Source organism: Notamacropus eugenii, chromosome 1 (genome assembly GCF_028372415.1).
Source record: "Notamacropus eugenii isolate mMacEug1 chromosome 1, mMacEug1.pri_v2, whole genome shotgun sequence".
Lineage (NCBI taxonomy): Eukaryota > Metazoa > Chordata > Mammalia > Diprotodontia > Macropodidae > Notamacropus > Notamacropus eugenii.
The window spans coordinates 545,945,914-545,961,744 of record NC_092872.1 but is presented as its reverse complement, the minus strand read 5'-3'; the positions used below and the strand labels follow the sequence as shown (position 1 = coordinate 545,961,744).

At 34.6% G+C, this 15,831-nt stretch overlaps 1 protein-coding gene across 1 annotated transcript; it reads right to left on the bottom strand.

Annotated features, from left to right (window-relative positions):
- Positions 1 to 242: 242 nt before the first annotated feature.
- LOC140527406 (olfactory receptor 2AG1-like) lies at positions 243 to 1,175 on the bottom strand. Its single transcript, XM_072644323.1, has one exon. It carries the CDS (start codon positions 1,173 to 1,175, stop codon positions 243 to 245), a length of 933 nt encoding a protein of 310 aa, XP_072500424.1.
- Positions 1,176 to 15,831: the final 14,656 nt, after the last annotated feature.

The following is a 15,831-nucleotide window of genomic DNA, read 5'->3' as shown; positions in this document are numbered from 1 at the left end:
GATCAGATCAAAAAGAGAAATTAGTGTTACATAAATCAAAGCCTAAGATCTAAGTCTATCTGCCCTACAGGGACCAAGTCTAAAGCAGGAAAAGAATGAACTCAGATTGTGGGTATAAAAAGCATCCAAGACAATTTCCCAGAGTGGTAGAAACAGGATGGAGAATTCAAATACCAATAAAGAGTGAAGTCTCATCACTAATAACAAAATACTCCATACTTATTCAGATGTTACCATTTCAGCTATGAGGACTCTTTCCCTGTAACCTTCTTCAGGGCTCCCAGCACATCTTTGTTTCTCAGACTGTAGATTAGGGGATTTAGGGCTGGAGTGACAATGGTATAGAACATGGAGAGGATATTGTCTTGCAGAGGGCTGTGGTAGGCACTGGGCAGGACATACATTACCATGGCAGCTCCATAATACAGCCCAACCACTGTCAGGTGGGATGAGCAAGTAAGAAGAGCTTTCTGTCTCCCTTGTACTGAAGGCATGTGGAACACAGCACTCAAGACTAAGGTATAGGAAGCAAGAATAGCAAAGAGGGGAATCAGAAGAAAGGTCACACCCATTGTGTATACCATGAATTCATACTGTGAAGTGTCAGCACATGCAAGCTTTAGTAATGGAAGTATTTCACAGAGAAGGTGGTGAATCTCTTGGTTCCTACAGAAAGGAAAATGCATAGTATAGATGGTGTACACAAGAGCACTCAGAGATGCTAAGAGCCAGGATATAGCCACCATGGACCAACAAACTGTTGGTCTCATTAAGACCATATAGTTCAAAGGGTGATGAATGGCCACGTAGCGGTCATAGGCCATGAAAGCCAGCAGTATATCTTCTGCACCCCCAAGTGTTAGTGCCAGAAACATTTGAAGCCCGCAGCCTGTAAAAGAGATGGTATTTTGTCCACACAGATAATCTACCAATGTCTTGGGGGCAACAATAGATGTGAAAAGTAGGTCCATAAGTGAGAGCTGGCTGAGCAAGAAGTACATGGGTACATGAAGTCTATTGTCCATAGCAATCAACAGGAGTAGAATGCCATTGCTAGCCATGGCCACCAGGTACAAGAAAGTGATGGCAGCACATACAAGCTCAGGGGACCTGCTATCCTGGAGAATTCCCACGAGGAAGAAGCTGTTTATCAAGGTGATGTTCCAGAGTTCCATTCCACAGATTCCCCAATTTCCTGCAAACAGACAGATGCTCAGTATGTATCCAAATGACTCAGAAGTTTTGTAAGTCTCTAATAACAGAGCATATTGAAAATGCCTTAGTTTAAAGTCAAAGAGTTGAAAATCTCCTTATTGTACCAATCTCAGAGACTGAAGGAGATTTCTGATTACTCTGCTTCCACTCTGATAATGGAGTTGGTGGCTTGCAAATACACTGATTTGTCACAGTGGATAGGCATAAAAATACAATTACAATCTCCCTATCAAACATCAAATTAGAAATCCTAAAGATTAAACATGAGATTAATAAAATTGAATGTAAGAAAATCACTGAATTAATAAATAAACCTAGGAGTTGGTTTTATAAAAAAAAATAAATAAACCTTTGAATAATATGATACAAAAAATCAAATCAAATCATTAGTATCAAAAATGAAGGTGAGGAACATACCACTAATGAAGAGGAAATTTTTAGGAATTATTTTGCCCATCTAGATGCCAATAAATTTAATAATGCAAGTGAAATGGAAGAATACTTACAAAAATATAGAAGGATCATGGAGAAAAGACAGGAGCTCAACTGATCTTCAGTTTTCTTCAGAAAAAAAGTTTAATCAAGCCTTTAAACAGATTTTAGAGTGACAGAACCTGCAAAAGACAGAGTGAAACAATTTTCCAGCTTAAGATTGGTATTCAGGCAAAACAGTGAGAGGCTCTTAGCTATAGCACAGATCACCATGTGGGTTTATTTTATATCCTGCAACTTTGTTAAAGTTGCTAATTATTTCAAGTAGTTTTTTAGCTGATTCTCTAGAATTCTCTCAGAATACCATCATATCACCTACAAAGAATGATACTTTTGTTTCCTCATTGCCTTTTCTAATTCTCTCAGTTTCTTTTTCTGATTGCTAAAGCTAACATTTCTAGTGTAATATTGAATAACAGCTGATAATATACATCCTTGTTTCACCAAGATCTTATAAAATTAACCTACAAAAATCATCAATATTTCTATATATTGCGAACAAATTCCAGCAGCAGGAGATAGAAAGAGAAGTTCTATTTAAAATAACTGTAGATAATATAAAATATTTGGGAGTCCACCTGCCAAGACAAACCCAATTTACAATTACAAAACACTTTTGACACAGATAAAATCATATCTAAATGACTGGGAAAATATCAGTTGCTCATGGGTAGGCTCAGCTAATATAATAAAAATGACAATTCTGCCTCAATTAATTTATTTATTCAGTGCTATATCAACAAAACTATAAAAAATTATTTTATAACGGTATAAAAAAACAAGAAAAATTCATCTTGAAGGAAAAAAAAGGTCAAGAATATAAATGTAATTAATGAAAAAACACGTAAAGGAAGCTTGCCTAGCTGTATTAGATTGAAAACTATTATGAAGTAACAATCATGAAAACTATTTGGTACTGGCTAAGAAATAGATTGATGGATCAATGGAATAGGTTAGGTACACAGGACACAGTAGTAAATTACTACTGTAATCAACTCTTTGATAAACCCATGAACTCCAGCTTCTGGGACAAGAACTCACTATTTGACAAAAATAGTCAAAGGGAAAAACTGGAAAGTAGTATGGCAGAGAGTAGGCACAGACCAACATTTCACACCATATACCAAGATAAGGTGAAAATGTGCACTTTTAGACATAAAGCCTGATGCCATAAGCAAATTAGGAAAACAATTAATAGTTTACCCATCATATCTATGGAGAAGGGAAGAATTTATGACTAAACAAGAGACGGAGATAACTTTATTACATTAAATTGAAAAGGTTTTGAGTAAGCAAAGCCAATGTAACTAAGATTATAAGGAAAGCAGAAACCTTGAAAACAATTTTTAAAGCCAGTTTTTTCTGATAAAGACCTCATTTCTCAAATACATAGAGAACAGAGCCAAATTTAAAATTAATTCTACAATTAATCAATGGTCAAAGGATATGAACAGGCAGTTTTATGATGAAGACATAAAAGCTACATATATGTATATAGTAATATGAAAGAATGCTCTAAAACATTATGGATTAGAGAATGCAAATTAAAACCACTTTGTGATATCTTATCACACCTATCAGATTGTCTAAAATGATAGAAATGAAAAATGACAGATGTTGGAGGGGATGTGGAAAAATTGGGGCATAATTTCACTGTTGATGGAATTGTGAACTGATCCATCCACTTTGGAGAAAATCTGATATTATTCCCAAAGAGTTATAAAACCGTGCATATCCTTTGATCCAGCAATAGCACTATTAGGTCTATTTCCTAAGGATGTCAGGGAAAACAGAAAAGGGTCTATATGTTCTACTATCTCTGTGGTGGCAAAAAATTAGAAATTAAGGGGATGCATGTCAATTGGGAAATGACTAAAGAAGTTGTGGTACATGACTGTAATAGGATATTGCTGTGAGGATGAACAAGCTCATTTTAGAAAAACTTGTAAAGGCTTGTAGGAAATAATGAATAGTGAAAAGTGCAGAACCAAGGAATATTGTACATAGTAACAGCAATATTATTTTAGGAACAACTGTGAAGGATTGTTATTTTGAGTATGATGACTCAAATCAACTACAAAGGACCTATTAAGGAAAACACTATTCATACCAAGAAAGAACTAGTAAATAGAAATATGTCTAGTATGCTTTTGAATGAATATGCATATTTGTGTCTAATGGTAGATTTCTCTAGGTGGGGAGAAAGAGAGGCAAAAAGTGCTCAGCAGAGAACAATAGAAAACTCAGAGGGAAGACAAGAAATGCAGGGTAGCTTTGAAAATGAACTCTAGTATTTACTACATAGGTTTTTTTAAATAAATTAGGCAAAATGAAAATTTATGATTTTATATTGAATCTTTTTATGCTGTCTTGTGTACATGGAAATATTTTTGTTTTCTTGTATTTAATTTCAAAATGAATTTTTTTTTTTTAAATATCTACTTAAACCCTCAGCAAGCATATTCTGTAATGAGGATAGGTGAAAAGCCTTCCCAGTAACGTCAGGAGTAAAACAAAGATGCCAATCATCGCTAATACTGAATGCTAGCAATAGCAATAAAGGAAGGAAAAATTGAAGGAATAAGAATAACAATGAGGTAATAAGTTTATCTCTTTTTGCAGATGATATGATAATATACTTGAAAAATCCAGGGGATTCAACTAAGATGCTGGTTGAAACAATGAATACTTTTCTTAAAGTAGTAGATACAAAATGAATTCACATAAATCATCAACATTTCTACATATCACCATCAAAAGTGTAAAAGAAATAGCAAGAGACAACCCATGTAAAATAGCAATGGAATCATAAAATATTCAGGAGTATACCTGCCAAGAAAAACCCAGGAAGTACATGAACATAACTACAAAACATTTTTTATACAAATAGAGTCAGATTTAAGTACTTGGAGAAATATTACTCGTTCATGAGTAGGCAGAGTCAATAAAATAAATGATAACATATGATAGACGATAAATGATAAAAGTGACAGTTATACATATTCAATGCTATCCCAATTAAATTATTTAAAAAATTTGTATTGAGCTATTAAAAACAATAACAAAGGAAAATGCTATTTACTTCCAGAAAAGGAACTGATAAATAGAAACATGAATATTACAGTTTTATGTATCCATATTTTTATCTATGTCCATATATCTGTGGCCTTGTCTAGTGTGGGGTGGGGTAAGAGGAGGGGAAGGAGACAGTTTAGAACTTAAAGTGGAAAAAAATTAAGTTTATGAAAGAAATCATGCTATTTCCATGACCAATTTCATTTTGTGAGAAAATATGGTCTTGCTATACAAACCAAGAGATGATTTTGGGTAACATAGTGCAGTTTATGCAATAATATATTGTAAATGTATAAGTGATCTAAATGTCACTATTAAAATATAAAGAAGTTTATGTGGTGATATTTTTCACAACTATGCTAAGGGATGAATTCAGTCAGATAAAGGATAGAGGAAAGAATGAAAGACAAAACAAACAAAATTAAGAGGCTTTTATATCAACAAAATTAATGTAACTATAATAGGTATTGGGAAAAATATTTGAATCAAACATTTCTGATTGAGGTCTGACATCTAACTACATGTGTAATTAACATAAATCTATGCGACAAAAAGTTTTTCCATATTAGAAATGTTATTAATGATATGAAATTAGGTCAATGTTATTAATGAATTTCAAAAGAAGTGCAAAGCATCAATAATCATAAAACAAAATGTTCTAAAGCATTCAAAACAAGTATAATGCTAAAAATGCTACCACTGGACACAATTTACCCTTAGCTCAAAAGATCCCCAGACATATTAAACTCACAATGAGAGTAAACAGAATTTTGAACAGATAGAATGAGTTATCCAGTAGGGGTAAGCTTGTTGCAAAGCTGTCAAATTTTCTAGAAGATAGAAATTATTTTTTAGTAACCAATATCTAGGGTCCCAGAATATGTCTTCTTCTGTCTCTCCAGTGATAAATGTGAGAGGGCTCCTAATAATAAATGATATTCTATGACATTTGAGTAAGACATCCTACATTTGGAAATATAAATAAAGATATTTACATATTTTATAACACAGATATTTATATATTTTTTTCTAGTTCACTAAGTTCACATCCCCAGGTAGTGAAGGGTGGTCGTGGAAGTGGAACAAACTAAGTAGCTATACATTTAATATGTATTTTTTAATTATTGGGAAGTTTGTTAAAATTTATTTGGTTCTAAAAATTATTCAAGTTTCTATCAATTTGTTTAGAAAAGCCTGATGCCCAGGGAATTGCACAGTTTTTAAAGATTCCAACATAGAAACATAGAGTACAATATCTGAAATTGACTCATATAACAAGAGTTGAGAATCTGGCATGTACCAGACATAAAAAATTCCACAGATCTTAAAGCAATATTAGGAAGAATCTGTTGGAACAAACAGTGAAAGTAAACACTTGCTGTTGCTTGTCATCTTTTGTGATGAGAATAGCATTTGGCTGTCTGGATGCTCCACCGTTACAAAGACTGAAATAGACTCCAAAAGATGGGTTGTTTATCATTAGAGAATATTAGAGTTTTAAGGGACTTCAAATGTCATTAATTCAATACATAATTGACCAAGAATAACCTCTGTATCTTATCTGACATTTCAAAAGTTTATAATATCAAAACTTTAAAATGCACTAAAACTTTTGGGACACTTGGTTTTGTATTGTTATTTCACTGTAAATTATTATCCTACACTTCTCTTAGGATCATATGATCACAAGGTCATAAATTTAGAGCTGGAAGGGCTGGAATCACAGCTAATTTAGTATCTTCATCTTACAGATGAAATTATTGTTAAGTTGTTTTCAGTCATGTCCAACTCCTCATGATTCCATTTGGTGTTTTCTTGGCAAAGATCCTGGAGTCTTCTGCTATTTTCTTTTCCAGGTCATTTTACAGGTGGGGACCTGAGACAAAACGTTTTAAGTGACTTGTCCAGGGTCACATAGCTAGTAAGCTCCTAAGGTTGAATTTGAACTCATTCAGATGAGTTACTGATTCCAAGTCTAGTGTTCCATCCATTCTGATTCCTTGCTTCTCTTCCTGATGGGGCTATGGGTGTTACTCAGTTTAAATTGCTTGTTCAATGCCACACAGGTGAAGAGGCATCTTGGTCCAGTAGAAATGGAACTGAATTTGGAATCGAAGGAGAAAGAAGAACTCAGCTCAAATCCTAGCCCTCTTCTTTGTTCTCTCTGTGACCATGGGAAAGTTACCTAAACCTCTTTGGCCCTCATTTCTTTATCTGTAAAGTTAAGGAATTAAACTAAATGACCTCTAAGGTCTCTTCTATCTTAAAAATCTATGTTCCAGAAGAACCAGATTTCAAACCTAGATCGTTGGACTCCAATTCCAATACTTTTCCTTATTGTCTCACTTGGTATGTGGAATTATTAACTTATTATCTTATTGTTAAATGTATTAACATTATATTAATTTGAAGTTTTGTTGAAGTGATTCATTGATTATTATTTATCAAGAATAGGGAACACTAATATAGGATAAAATCTTAAAATAATCTATAGGACCAAAATTATTTTCACAAGGCTATATATAACATACATATGTAAGCATTCTCAACAGGGAACACACTAAATTGTTTATATTTCATGCCTTTCAAATATAAGCATAAATATTTGAAAGGGGATAGAGCATCAAAACACACATTTCTGGGAGAAGGAACAACCCAAGCAGAGGCTATATTTAGTAAGATTCTGAATGTCATTCCATGATACACATTGCATCTGTGACAATTCTGAAACCTGCCTCGTTATGATTCAGAATCAGTATCTTAGAGCAGCAAGAGCACTGTCTCTGGAATCAGGGAATGTGGATTCAAAACTCATCTTCAGTACTTGCTCAAATCACAACTTCCCTGCATCTCTGTTTCTTTCTATGTAAAATGTACTAGATCTTTAAAGCTCCTTCCTATTCTAAATCTACATTTCTTTGTTCTACCCTGAAAAGTCTAGAAATGGGTATTTGGAGGCCAGAGAGTTTAAAGAAATAGTCTTGTACTTTCTTTGACCCTTACTTTTTATATCTGCACCAGCAACAGTCTTCTTCATTTAAACAGAAAGAAGCTACAAAGTGAAGGGACCTAGCACCCCAAGTCCAAGTAAAAAGGAAAAATAAAAATGTGTATGTTCTTGGCACGCCACACAAATAGTAGCAACACTAAGGAAAGGCTTTAGAAAAGGCAAGAGGCTGTTTATCACCACAATCACATCTCTTGGTACATGCATGGTTAATTACCTGATGTACTACAGGTTTTTCAAAGTGATATAAGTACTAGGCTCTACTGAAGGCAAATTCTGTCCAGGATCTGATAGCCAAGGATCCTTTCTTTGCTTAAGTCACTTCATCTGCCTGATAACTACTGTGGACATGTACAGGAAGCATCGTATTCTAGGTGCATCCTGACCCCAAGAATGATGCTAGGGAGCAACAGTCACCCTTTTACTCTTCTCTTATATATAAGAAAGGATTTAACCTACTGCCTAGTTTTACTCCCTTTATGCCAGACCCCTAAATCAGGCAGTATACAGAGATTTTTGAGTCTAGGAGCTTGGAACATGCCCAGTCTGAGAGAAAGTCAAACAGAGTGGGAAGCCGAGTAGATGAAGTGATAGAGGATCGAATAATGAATCTTCAGTACCTTATTGTAATCTGTGAAGGAACTAGTCAGTGCCCCGTTCCTTGGAGAATGGTTTCCACTATTCTTTCAGAAGCCCTTAACCCCCTGAATTTGTACTCAGCTCAGATCAGATCAGAAAGAAACATCCCTGTAGTTGGGATGACATTATTATTCATTGGTCTGTCCACTGGGATATGACTTTAATGGATCCCAGAGGGCATGTTTCCTGTCCACATGCCACTGCTCATTCATTTGCTAAATGATAGAAAATCTTAGAAGGTCTTTAGCTTTCCTTTTGGATCTTCTTTCCTAGACACTTTTTCAATTACGTATCAGTGAACTGAGTGATTTTTATGGAACCACTAGCTTATGTCTTGACTTTTTTTCTCCTGATCTCTCTTTTTATTACTGTTTATCTCTCAGATGAATATGTATATATTTACATTTGTGAATTTATGTGAGTATGCTCATATTAGCAATTTTATACTAGTTTGATGATTAAAAGTTAGAGCCCCTTCTTCCAGGGACAAAAAGTGTAATAATTTATTGGCCAGTGAATGGGTCTCATATTCAGGATCAAAGGGGTACTACTTCCCTACCATTTTATGCTATTATGAGGGAACATAGTGTTATGTATAGATTTTTAGACTGAAGTCAGTGAATTCTGGGGTCTCAGAAATCCTATAACTTTTAGGTCATGCATTTTAAAACATTATTCTGAGAAAGGGGTCCATATGCTTTAATAGACTCCCAATGGGGAGACTCCAAATGTGACAGACACAAGAAGGTCAAGAATCTAAAGTTAGACAGAGAGAGAGAATCATTTAACATCAATGAGTTTCAGCTTCTTCACCTGCAAAATATTAATCATTATATTACCAATATTACAAGGACGTTGTGAGAAAAACACTTTCTAAACCCTCAAAGTAGTGACCATGTGTCAAACTTTCATAGCTCTGCATCCAGGTCAATAGATGGCATCTCCTTCTGATGGGGGCATTTTCTCAAATGACTGAGGTATCAGCTGCTCAGGGGAGTGTGTCCCTATGGTCACTCAAAGAGTAGCCTAGCCTTGAAACAGGATGGGATAGAAAAGATAACAGTATAAACACTTTGCACAGATGATATGCTGCGACCTAGAAAGGAAGACCTAGGAGGCAAAGGGCGGGATGCAACTTTCACACACATTGCAATGCATCAAATATAATCAATACTGGTTGAGTTTGGTTTTATGTGGAAAAAGGAGACAGAATTTGATGGCAGGTTCTCTATGTCTAGATAAAGATTTCATACCCCCAAAAAATATTAATAATGATCCATAAATTCAGCACATACCTAACAATTCCTAGAATTCCTAGAAAAATCTATGACTAAAAAGTTAAGGAGCAAACAAATTTAAAACAAAATACTAATGAGTGCTCAATACAGTGGATATACTGGCAGGATTTTCATCACTGGACAAACAACCAAACTGATGACCAAGGAAAGGGCAAAGGTCAAAAATGAATTAGAATATCATGAACATAAGAAAATCCCTACCATGGAACAACATCCTACTGCTTACAGTGACTGGGAATTTCTAAGAGTGTTATGCAAAAACAAAGTGGAGTGGGAATAAATTACACAAAATAATAAACTGTTTAGAAGAGGCAACTCAACATAGGGACCTGAAAAGTTTTAATTTCTTGAGGGATATAGAGAATGTAAGACTAAATAAATATAAGGGCTGTGAATGAAAGAATGAAAATGTAGAGTATTCAGAACGAGAAGATAAATGATGAAAAATAAGGAAAAGATCTTTGGAGAAAATAGCACAGTAAAAGAAAAATTTAAGAAAACAACAAAACATTAAAAAAGAGGAAAGGAGAATCTATTGGACTACTTCATAGAGATGGGAAAACTAGAGAAGAAGAAATAAATAACTAGATAGAAGCAAACAAGAAAAAAACAACTCATCAGCAAACTCTCCAAGCCAGGGAAAGAAGTGGCAAGGGAAGAGGTTGAAGGTGAAGAGATTCACTGGTAATACAGTTGCCTTAAAATTGTTATGATTGAGTCACTTTTCAGTTGTGTCTGACTCTTCATGATCTCATTAGAGTTTTGTTGGCAAAGATACTGAAATAGTTTGCTATTTCCTTCTTCAGTTCATTTTATAGATGAGAAACAGTGGCAAATGAGGTTAAGCGACTTCCCAGGATCACAATGCTAGTAAATGTCTGGGTCAAGATTTGAACTCAGAGGCCCAGTACTTTACCCACTGTATCATCTAGCTGCCCTGTGCTTAAAATAGACTAAGCTAAAAGTATTTCAAAAGATAAAGTACTATGTTGACAGAAGAAATGGGGAAAAAATCCAATTTGCAAGAGAAAAAAATATTAGAGACAAATACGGAAAAATATCAACCTAACTCTCAAAACCATCAATGTTACTGTATTAAACAATCCAATAAAATGGAAAAGAGTAACAGGTTGGATAAGAAAACAGAATCATGCAGTCTACTGTTTATAAGAAACATATTTTAAAACAAAGACATTCAGAAAATAAAAAAATGAGGGGTTACAAAATCGTTTGCTATGCTTCAAAAGTCATTCTCCAATAGAAAAGTAATCAAAGAATATGAACAGAAGTTCTCAATAGAAGAATAACAAACTATTAGCAATCAAAGGAAAGAATGCTCCAAATCGCTAATAATAAGAGAAAGTAAAATCAGAACAACCAATAAGTTTAATCTCACACCCGAAGAATTCAGAAAGATGACAACACATGGCAATAGTACTGGAGAGGTTGTGGAAAGATGAAGCATATTTCATGTATCTCTGAATCTTTGCAAATGTTTTGGAAAGCAAATAAGTTATATGCAAATAAGGTGACTAAGGTATCTGTACCCTTTCATCCAGAGATTCCAGTACTGGGCTTATACCTCAACTAGGTAACTGACATGGAGAAAGTCCCATACATGCAAAAATATTTATAGTAGCACTTTTATGACAGCAAGGATTTGTAAACAGAGTAGATGCCCACTAACTGGGGAATCACTAAAAAAACCTGTGGGACAAATATAATGGAATGGAAAATTAAGAAGTGAGGAACATGATGAATACAGAGAAGCATGGGAATATCTATGTGAACTGATACAGAATGATATAAGAGGAAGCAAGAGAAATTATACACAATGACTAAAACAAAGTAAAAAGAAAATAGCCACATGCATAATCAAAAGTGGATGCTGTAAAAATATAAATATCAAGCATAGCTCTAAGGAAGGGATAGGAGAAGACATCAATAATTCAATATTTTACAAAGGATAAAGATCCATAAGTTTTGCAAATTGCACAGTTAGTCAGACTTTTTCAACATACTGATCAGTTCTTTGAGTTTTTTTCCTCTTGCTTTTCAAGGTTTTGCCTTTTCTTATAATTAACTTATTTGTTTTCAGTTTTTAACACTCACTGCCATAAGTTTCAAATTTCCACCCCTCCCTCCTCTCTCCTTACCTATTATGGCATGCAATCTTATATGGGCTCTATACATACATTTTTATTAACCACATTTTCCACATTTGTTATGTTGTACAGAAGAATTAAAACAAGTGGGAGAAACCATGAGAAAAAAGCAAAACAAAGCATACCAAAACAGAAAAAAAGTCTGCTTTATTCTGTGTTCTGACTTTATGGTTCTTTCTCTGGATGTGGATGGCATTTTACATCATGGAAATGTTTGTTAGGTCCTTGGATTACTGTGAACGGCTAAATTTATCAGATATAGTCTACACACATTGTGACTCTTACTGTGTATAATGGTTCCCTGGTTCCGTTTTTCTTTCTGTAATAAAACTGGTTAATTGGAATGTATGACTTTATTTGTCACTTCTATATACCCATTACATAGAAATGGAAAAATCTCTCTACAAGGGCATGGTTTAGGACAGTGAATTGAGAATAGGAATTATTTTATTAGAGGGATGTATGTATGACTGAATATGCCTGGATATACCTACTTCCCCACGGAGGAAGCCAGAGGAGAGGGTGAGCACTTTTTTCCTGTTTAGAATGCTGTTTTACCTCAGGTTTTTCTCTAAATAGGCCTATCCAAGAATAGCCTCATGCAGTCAAGCCCTGCCCACTTACAGAATAGATACCCCTTTTTACATAGATATAATGCAGATAGGCTGAACATCAGCTCATGCGTATGGTGAGAAGTATCAATACAGATGCAGAATTTTTGAGGCCACCTTTGGATCAGGTAAGTTAAGTAATTAAGCTGCTTTTCCAGCTCTCCTCCTTTTGTACTTTGTATTAATAGCAGTAGTTCAAGACATGCTGAATTATAATCAATGATTTTTCACAAAGGTTATAGAAACTGGATGGTTTTGGAAAATGGGTGCTGAGTACTTTCCTGCTGTTTCCTGCTTTGCAACTTTAAGTAAATATTATTTTTTATACTTCTACAAATTGAAAAATGAAATTCAGAAAGCAAATCTGAGCTTATATAAACACAAAGCTAGGGACAAATATCCAAAATTAATAGAAGGGACTGAATACATAATAATGATTAATATTTAATATCTTTCAATGGCTTTTTGTTACCTGAAAATGTTCCTGACTATCACAGCAAGGCCCAAGTTCTTTCAGGTTGCTTTAAACTACAAAGACTTTGAGCAAGGTCTTTATGGTTTACTGCATGCTTGTCATCTGAACACCAAGGTAAATTAAGGGAATATTGATATGAGGTTGGTTACAAGGCAATGAATTTTGCAACCATGGTAACTCTAAAAGATCTTTTATTAAGTTATAGATGGGTCTAAAATACTATACTGGAGGGAGCACAGTAACAAAACAGCAATGAAATTACAGATTCTAAAAGGACTAGAGTGTTTAACAGATGTATTATCATTCCCATTTCAGAGGTGAGAAACTTGAGTCTAAGAAAGGTGGAATACTACAGTGTTATAAGAAATGATGAGCCCAACTTTCTTAGAAAAACATGGAAACACTTGCATGAAACAATGAAATGAAAAATAAGCAAAACCAGAGAACATGGTATACAATAAAAGCAACATTGTTTTAAGAATAACTGAGCAAATAAGTCATTTTGACTATTTTAAATACCCAATTAACTACAAAGGACATATGAAGGAAAACACTTTCTGCATCCAGAGAAAGAACTGATAAATAGAAGTATGTATACAATGCTTTTTACCTTTATATACATGTTTCTGTCTAATGGTAGCTTTCTCTATGGAGGGAGCAAGGAAAGAATAAAAAGAAATTCAAACAAAATTTTTGTTATATATTTAAATACACACACACACATATATATGTATGTATATAAAGTGGGATAGCAACTTGTACAGATTTGCAGCTCCATGTTCATTTTATCATTATTATTTTGCTATGTTATGGAAATGATTGTTTTATCCCATAAATAAAAAATAAATAAAAAAATAAATAAAATAAAAGTTTTAAAAAGAAAGGTGAATGAATTGACCAAAGTCACAAAAGTTGGAACTTGGAATTCAGATATTTGAAGGACGACTCGGGTGCTATTTCTAATGTACCTGCACATCAGACCATCCCCAACCCCCTCCAAAACAAAAACTGAATACTAAAGCTCGAAGAATCATAGATTTGGAATTGAAAACCATGATAGCAGTCTTCAGGTATCTCTCATTTTACAGATGAGGAAACAGAGACTCAAAAGTTTAAGTGACTTGTTGAAAGTCATACAGGTAGTAGCAGCATTGTGGAGATGAATACCTCTAATATGAGGGCTTTCCAGACACTTTTCAAGACTGCTCATCTACCTTTGTTGTCTACCTGGCATGCAATTTTCACCTGTGGCCTCAAGAAGCTGTAACATGAGCAGCTACCGCCTGGTAAAGCATCTCAATAACTGATGGCTCTCAAACCCATTGCTGAATTAGGGGATATCTATCCCAAGCATGTGAAGACTTCCCCTATCAGAATGGGTGGATGAGGACAATTTGTTACAGCATCCAGAAAGGCAGCAAAAGCAGGTACTATAGAATGCTTAGAGTTTTGTCAGACATCAAAAAGTTCATTCATCCACCGCATCCCAAGGCATCACCAGTCATCCTGATTTTTGTCTTGCAACTGGTGTTTGATGACTCTGGAAGAGTGCAATTCTTCTTCACTTAAGTCCAATTCATGGGCAAGTCCAGACATTCTTGCATTATGTCATTGGACCTCTTCCAAACAAGGAACAAAACAATATTTGGTGGAGCTGATTTTTAATTAATGCTTTCTTACTCCAATATCCAGGGCTTTTTCTGCTCTATTATATTGCCTTCCTCTGTGACAGTAGAACTGATAGATATAAATTACATAATCAATGGATCCAATTTTTTCTTACCTCTAGTACAAAATTTTAATCACTCAAAGAACTAGCTGCAGCCGTCATGAACATATACAAACATATATATAAGTGTACGTAGATTTATCTGTTAGGTACATATGTTCTCATTTCTACAGCATCATTTAACTTAAAGAAGCTCTAGGGAGCAAGAAGCAGATAAAAAATGGACGAGCCATACACATATATGTTTCCAAAAGTAGGACTGGTATCACAATTCAGAGGTATGCAAAATCTCTATGCAAAATACCAGGTGGCATTCTCATCTCAAACATTTCCTTCTTTCTTCCTTTACAAAGGTACATATCAGAAACTAACAAAAGCAGTGACCTAACCTTGTTGTTGGGTCATAGAAGTTAGCTCAGTGTCTATGCCATTTCATTAATCTAGGGTCAAAACATAAAGACCATAATTTTTTGGTTCAAGTTAACTTCATCCTTATTAAGATAATTTCCTTTTCAGGTTTATGCAAGCCCCCAACTTCTCCCTTCTCCCCCAAAAAGCTATTCATTAACATTATAGATCAGAGCACATTTACAGAGTAGAATAAAAATGAAGAGATATAATGTTAAAGTTCTCAGAGACACTAAGAAATTACATGCCTTGCTCAGGGTCACTCAGTCAATATGTGTTAGGAAGTGTCCAGACCTGAGGTTTATCTGACTTCAAAACCAGTACAGTACCAACTGTTCTAGGTTTATCCTCCCGTTAAAGTTTCATATTTTGAGATGAGAACAAATCAATATGCAGAGAAAGAAGTGAAAGGAGAGAGAAGGCAAGGCAGAAATTAATAATCAATCTGTTAAGCAGAAAAAGAGTGTGAGTTTAAGAATACAAAAGTGAAAATAGCATTTTTAAATAAATGCCATTCAATTCCATGACTCATATTTGGAGAAGATCCCAGAATACGATGTTTAAGAAGAACCCTCAGGACACTAGAGTTTCTCTGTTTCTTAATAGGTAAGGGAGTCAGGAGAACCATGTCAAGAAATGTCCCCTCCGGGTCTCATTAAAGGCCCTAACCTTGGTCCGTGATGACATCACCTCAGGCAATCAAAGAATGCCATCTGA